Raw genomic sequence first — 7226 nt, forward strand, 5'->3', positions numbered from 1 at the left:
TAATGAACACACTACGCACACATCTTGTTGGGTGAATTGTCCTTCGGAGGTAGATTAACCCACACTTTGGGCTAAAACACTTACCAGATGGGATTACAGGAAAGGGTGACAAAGGAGAACAAGAGGACAAAGCATGATGTCTGTCTGATGATCAGGTATACCAACACAAATAAAAAGAGCATTAACCTATGAAAGTAGCCTATATTGTGTTAAGACAAACATTTTGACTTGGTCACATCTGAAACAATTAACCAATGTGTACTAAACTTACAGAAAATTCCAAGGTTTACACTTTCACTGCACTGATTTTAGCCAAACGGAAGACGTCTGTGACATACTGTCATGGAGCGAAGCTTAAAGAAAATAGAATAATATGTCAGGCACTTCATATTTAAATTACACAAACAATATCTGTAGAATGGAAAGTTATTAATACATTTATTAAAAATAACATTGATAATTACTACCATTACTGTTTACTTTTTTCTGTGATTTTTTTATGCATCCTACAGTGTGCAAAATCATGGCAATAACATATTAAATAATTGAATAGATGTTGTCGCCCTCTAGTGACCAAGAGCAGAAAGACATTGATATACTCGGAAGATTTAAAGGGGTCATATGATGCTTTTTTAAAGATCATTATTTGGTGTATTTGGTGTAACAGAATATGTTGACATGCTTTAATGTTCAAAAAACACATTATTTTTCAAATACTGTACATTATTGTAGGTCCTCTATGCCCCGCCTCTCTCAAACGCTTCGTTTTCTACAAAGTCCCTCCTTCCGACAAACGCAGTCTGCTCTGATTGGCCAGCTGACCCAGTGCATTGTGATTGGCCGAACACCGCAAGCACTCGTCGGAAATGTAACGCCCCTTACCATAATCGCGAGCTTCAGCTTTCAAAATAAATGTAAAGACAGAGCCCGAAAGGGGAACAGAGTCGCGTGACAGACACAGTGATGAAGCTGGTATGTGTTTGCAGTACACAAGCCACAGTTAAGACAGCTGACTCCACTGTAAGTAATCTTAAAGATTCCTAAATGCATCTACTTTCGGAAGGCTAAATAAAGTGCTTTTGCTTTCGCCTAGAAACACAGTGTCTCTCTAACATGGCTGCTTCAACACTAACAGCGGTTACGGAAACCACGCCTTCTTTCTTTGCGTGCACATTTGGGCGGCATTATGCGAATAGTTCCACATAGTGAGGTAGATATGTGGGGGCGTGTTAGAACGAGCCGTTTTAGGGGGGCGTGGCAGAGTCTTAACTTTGATAAAGAATATCTCTTTGGTTTTGAGACTTTAGTCTTTGCAACTTCAGGGATCTTATCTATGCACAATCAGCTTGTAACACTCCAAAGAGAAAGGAAAACTTGAAATCGCATCATATGACCCCTTTAATGATAAAAGCAGCTGAATCTGACTCTCTTTTTTAACTATATGTAAAATGTATTTAAAAAAAATCTAACTAGCACGCAGTAGATGCAAATCAAATTTACCTCAATGTCTTGTTTGCAGAACTAGTTCTCCGGAGAACTAGCCACAGTTCGGATGTTTTCCCCTTTAACATTTAGGAGGGGGAAAAAAAACCTTTATAAAATATATACATTTTTATCAGAAAACATAATGATAATAAAACATAATTAAATGAAAAGTTCTGTGATTACTTGCACCCTCGTGTCGTTTTGTGGAATGGTGACGCAAAATCACTAAAAAAAGTGGTTCAATGCAAATATTCGTACGGATCTTTTTAGTCAATCAGTTGATCCGTTTCTCGACTAACGATCTGTCCCTTCCACAAAGCTAACAAATATATATCATCTGGACTACTTTTATGCTGATTTTGCATCTTGTTTGGGCTTGACATGTCAGCATTGTCGCTACTCAGAAAAGATCTTCCCAGAAATGCTTCTTCTCCACACCAGCAGGTGTCAGTGTTGTTCCAGAGCGCGCAGTGCCACACAAACGAAGAAGCTCCACCTTGACAACTTCCTGTAGAGCAGTAACATGTGAGAAAACGTGCCTTATTGCAATCGCACTGTTTACAGACATTCATATGACAAGATCTTTAATGTTATCGCGACTTGTATATAACAACATCTGCTAGAGTCTGTAATCAAGGGCGCTGTTTTAGAGACGTTTGCTGGCTGTGAAGAACAGTCGAGCTGAACTCGTGTTGAAAATGCCCGCAGTCACTTTATTTGTCAGGAGATTACCTGCAACAGCCACCAATGCAAACCTGGCTGAGGTTTTCTCTGAAATAGGACCGCTGAAGAATTGCTTTGTTGTCGGGGACAGAGGTAAGATTGAACGGGTTTAAAATATAGTGGTTTGAGTGTCAAACTAATTTATTTTCTTCAAGAGTTAGTGAAAGTATGTGCTTTATTCTTGATCATATTTGTGACAAAAAATTTCAGTAATACAAATCTCTCTCTCTTTCTCTCGTTACTTGTCAAAAATATTGGTCAACGACAATTTTTGTAAGAAACTGAGTAAAAAAACAAATATATATAATATTTAATATAAATAAATATAAGACATATTGAGATTGTTATACTCTTCGTTTAGATTAATCTCTGGGACAAGGGTCATAAATATAAAATCTACAAATAAAAAGCATTTGAAAACAACTGAAAGCATGATATAATGTTTTCAAAATTTGTTATATTGTGATTTTAATATAGAATACATTTTAATTAAAAACTAATCTCATAAAAGTATCTGTAGTTAAAGCAGAACAATACACTTAAAGGGGTCATATGATGCGATTTCAATTTTTCCTTTCTCTTTGGAGTGTTACAAGCTCTTGGTGCATAAAGAAGATCTGTAAAGTTGCAAAGACTAAAGTCTCAAATCCAAAGAGATATTCTTTATAAAAGTTAAGAGTCAGCCACACCCTCCTAAAACGGCTCGTTCTAACACGCCCCCACATATCTACGTCACTATGTGGAAATATTAGCATAATGCGCCCAAATGTGCATGCAAAGAAAGAAGGCGTTGTTTCAGGATCAGCAGTAGTGTTGATGCAGCCATGTCAGGGAGACGCTGTGTGTTTCAGTGCGAAAGCAAAAGCACTTTATTTGGTCTTCCGGAAAAGTCAATGTAAAACAGTAATATTGTGAAATACTGCAATTTTGATAGAACTTCTCTATTTCAGTATATTTAAAAATTTAATTTATTCCTGGAATGGCAGAAGTTAATTTTCAGCACCACTACTAATATGCTGATTTGATGTCCAAGAAACATTTCTTTTTATTATCAATCCTGAAAACAGCTGTGCTGTTTAATATTTTTGTGGAAACCATGATACATTTTTTCATTCTTTGAATGGAAAGGTCAATGAACAGCATTTATTTGAAATAGAAATCTTTAGTAACATTAGAAATGCCTTTACTGTCAATTTTGTGAATCCTTGCTGAATAAAAATTAGTTTCTTAAATAAACATGGTGACTCCAAACTTTAGAAGGGTAGTGTACATCAACTACTCTTTTTCGACCCATCAAACACGAGAAGAAAAATGTATCACAAATGTCAAATTAAATGTATAGATCTAAATTTCCTGTATTAGTGGTCTCTTGGTTTAATAGTAATGTTAATGTGTGTTGTTTGCAGAGACTAAAAAATGTCGTGGCTTTGGATATGTTACATTCTCAATGGAAGATGATGCACAGCGGGCCATAAAAGAAGTCAGAGAGTATGAAGGCGAGAAGATATTTGTAACTGTGGCCAAGAAAAAGCCCGATAATAAGAAAAAGAAGAAGAAAGTAAAAACAGAAGAAGGTTAGTTGTTTATGCTTATATTTTACTCCTGGATTGTTTTTAACACTCTTTTTCTGTCTGTAATAAATGAGTCTGAACTGTTCATGCAGATTCAGAAGATAAAACGAATCCAAAGCATGAACCAACAGAAACCAAAAGTCCTGCAAAGAGTACAGGCATAAAGAAGAACAAACTGAAAGCTCGACTGATCATCAGAAATCTCAGTTTTAAGGTAAGTCAACTAAATACTGATGTTGCATAAAGGATAAATGCGCAGTTTTGACTTTTGAAATGTGATATTGGCTCATGAACTGATGTGCTTTATATGCAGTGTGAAGAAGATGATTTAAAACAGATCTTCTCTGAGTTTGGAACAGTGATGGATGCCAAGATTCCCTTAAAACCAGGTAAATGTTTGTCCAACAAGTGCATCTGACTGTTTTTAAGTATTTCTTAGGTTCTTTTTAACATTTTTTTTTTCATACGGCCATCCACCTTATTTTGATGGCATCATGTTTGTGCAGATGGAAAGAAGCGAGGTTTTGCATTTGTGCAGTTTAAGAATATGGCAGAAGCTGGAAAAGCTCTGGCTGCGATGAACCTGAAGGAGATCAAAGGTGAGTCTTCTCTTGATACTGAAGACTGCTGAAATTTCAGCTTTCCATCACAGAAATCAATTACATTTTAAACTATATTATAGGGTTGTGATGGTGAGGAAATTTGGATGGTGAGGACAACACCGGTAATACCGGTATCACCGTTGGGGTGGGAGGGGGGGTGTTAGTTCGATTGAGTTTCCCTTTTTTCTTAGCTCTCAAATGGCTTGTAAAAGTGCTGTGCGCATTTTACTTTCACTTTCGAATTAGCGGCAATTCGATGTTGAATTCAATTCAATTCAAGCAACAACATCAAACTCCTAACTTTTATTAACAAAACGAATAAAAATACACCATATATGCCTAATAAAATAACAAATTACTTGGGCTACACAAAATTTAAATAGGTATATAAAACTGAAAATCAGCAAACACTGGAACCAAATAAATAAGAAACATAGAACGTTTATTAGCAAAACGAATAAGAAAGCTTGGAGGCACGGCACATACACCTTGATGTAAAATAAAATAAATAAAATACACAAAGTTTAAATAAAGTATTCAGCAAACACTGTGGAACCAAATAAATAAGTCAAAACTTCCAGTCAATAGGCTTTTCAAAATCTACAATATTGCCAAACGGGTGCCTTTGCATTTCCTTTCTAAACAATCTTCTGCCATCGTCTTGTCTTTCTCACCTCACTCTTGTCAGTCAGCTCGACTCACTCTCCTCACGTGATAAATAAAATCTGACTCCTGCTCCGTGGTGCACTGTCGTTCGCCCACGGTTCGGCACGCTGCATTGAGCGTTTTGTTTTTAAAAGTATCTGTCCTCTAACTGAACTAGGCTAAATTATTTTTGTTTCTATAAAAAAAATCAAAATGACGATGGGGGGTGGTGCCACGTTAGGCAAATGACGTAACCAGTGTTGCGGCTTAACACCGGCATAACCAAAAACACCATCTATCGCAGCAAGCCTACTACATTAATGCAGATTTTTCAATTGCAATAATATTTCAGAATATTACTGTTATACTGTATACCAAAGAAATGTAGCCTTGAAGAGGCCTCTTTCAAAAACATGAAAACAATCGTAATCATTCCAAACTTTTGACTAGGTGTGTGTATACTGACACTTCTAGTTTCACTTTTAGTATGATAAAATGCTATTAAATCCTTTCTCACAGACAGACAGGTGGCTGTGGACTGGGCCATTGCAAAAGACAAGTATCTCGCCAACCAATCAGCGGGAGCAGCTGGTAATGTGCATTTTCATTTAAACTCCATCAGCATCATTTATTTATGTGGATGTAGTTGTAAAAAGCTTTGAAGGTGCATCTACCCTCTAGGTTTTGTAGTGAAGTGTATCTGGATATCTTGTAGGAACCATCAAAGAAGAGAATGTGAATTCTAAAGGTGCAGGAGCTGATGGGAAAGAAAAAGAGGCCAAGAAAAAGTAAGTACAGGAAGTGCAACAAATCTAAAGTGTGTGAAGATGATTTCAGTGAATTGAACATAAGGTCTGTCTTGTGTGAAGGCCCACATTACAGGAAACAAAGGATGACTCTGAGTCAGAAGAAGAAGAGGCGTCCGAGGATGATGATGATGATGAAGCCAATAGTAGTGAAGCAGATAATGCCGAAAATGACTCTGAATCTCAGCAGACAGACAGTGATGCCAGTGAACCTGAAGACGATGATGATGATGATGATGACTCCGACGACGCTGAGGGAAAAAGTAACTATTATTTATTTACAGCAGTGTTATTTTAGGATGACCTGTATACTATATCGTGTTGTTTTAGTATAATTGAAATTGTAGTTTATATATATATATTCAGAATTAAATTATATTTTCTGTTTTAGAAAATTTTATTACCTTATTTTACCTTTATTACCTTTTACCTTTATTACCTTTTAACTTTTTTTTGTGTCTTTAAATGACTCTCTATAAATCTCCTCCTTCAGCTCCTCCAAAGAAGAAGAGAGACCCTCTTCCTTCAGATGTGAATGAGGGAAGAACCATCTTCATCAGGTGATAATCATATAAGGAACTTCTCTTGTTGTATTTATAATCAATAACAGACGTTTTTGTATGTAGGAATTCATATTTTTATTGACATATCTTCAATTTGGGTCCTGTTAGAAATCTGGCCTTTGACACAGATGAAGAGGGTTTGGAAGAAGTGTTGTTGCAGTTTGGTGAGCTAAAATACGTTCGTGTGGTGATGAGCGTAGACACAGGATATTCAAAAGGTAGCTTCAGTCATCAAAACCCCGGCCTGTATGGAATCAGAGTTCTTTCTTTAAAGTAAGTCTCTCTTTTTTTTCCATGTCTGTCTGTGTTTAGGTTGTGCTTTTGCTCAGTTCAAAAGTAAAGAAGCGGCAGACAAATGTATCGCTGCTGCTGCTGAAGATGAAAAAGAGGTGAGTTCGTTGTCCTGCAGCTGTTGTAAGAATTACACTGCATTATACCAGGCAGTAAACACAAGATTATTGTGCTGATGCATATGTGCATTTCAGTTTGGTGGCATTAGGGTTGATGGCAGGAGATTGAACGTTTTGCCTGCAGTAAACAGAGAAGACGCTACCAAATTCAAGGACAAGAAAGTGAAAACTCACACAGGCTCCAGGAACCTTTACCTCGCCAGAGAGGGCTGTGAGTAAAGCCAGACTCAAAATTCTGCCAGTCAGCTGACCAATAACAGAGCTTAAATTGGGTTAGCTAATAGCAGTGAAGCGCATATGTGCACCTGATTTAACCTGTTACTTCTTGAACTTTCTCCAGTGATTCGTCCTGGATCCAAGTCTGCAGAGGGAGTTTCAGAAACTGACTTGGCCAAGAGGACAAGAGTGAGTATGAAGAGTG

General features: G+C 37.0%; 1 protein-coding gene across 1 annotated transcript in view; it reads left to right on the forward strand.

The window, feature by feature from the left end:
- Nucleotides 1–1949: 1949 nt before the first annotated feature.
- Nucleotides 1950–7226, forward strand: part of LOC107559828 (RNA-binding protein 28-like) — a 16471-nt gene continuing 11194 nt past the window's right edge. The window contains exons 1-13 of the mRNA XM_016243820.1: nucleotides 1950–2301; nucleotides 3615–3782; nucleotides 3872–3993; nucleotides 4093–4168; nucleotides 4286–4378; nucleotides 5546–5617; nucleotides 5742–5814; nucleotides 5896–6095; nucleotides 6326–6392; nucleotides 6504–6613; nucleotides 6708–6784; nucleotides 6881–7016; nucleotides 7146–7223. Coding sequence (XP_016099306.1) covers nucleotides 2184–2301; nucleotides 3615–3782; nucleotides 3872–3993; nucleotides 4093–4168; nucleotides 4286–4378; nucleotides 5546–5617; nucleotides 5742–5814; nucleotides 5896–6095; nucleotides 6326–6392; nucleotides 6504–6613; nucleotides 6708–6784; nucleotides 6881–7016; nucleotides 7146–7223 — 1390 coding nt within the window. The 5' untranslated portion in view covers nucleotides 1950–2183. The remainder of the gene's footprint in view (nucleotides 2302–3614; nucleotides 3783–3871; nucleotides 3994–4092; nucleotides 4169–4285; nucleotides 4379–5545; nucleotides 5618–5741; nucleotides 5815–5895; nucleotides 6096–6325; nucleotides 6393–6503; nucleotides 6614–6707; nucleotides 6785–6880; nucleotides 7017–7145; nucleotides 7224–7226) is intronic.

The sequence above is a fragment of the Sinocyclocheilus grahami genome, unplaced genomic scaffold (genome assembly GCF_001515645.1).
Source record: "Sinocyclocheilus grahami isolate Dianchi unplaced genomic scaffold, SAMN03320097.WGS_v1.1 scaffold22.1, whole genome shotgun sequence".
Classification (NCBI taxonomy): Eukaryota; Metazoa; Chordata; class Actinopteri; order Cypriniformes; family Cyprinidae; genus Sinocyclocheilus; species Sinocyclocheilus grahami.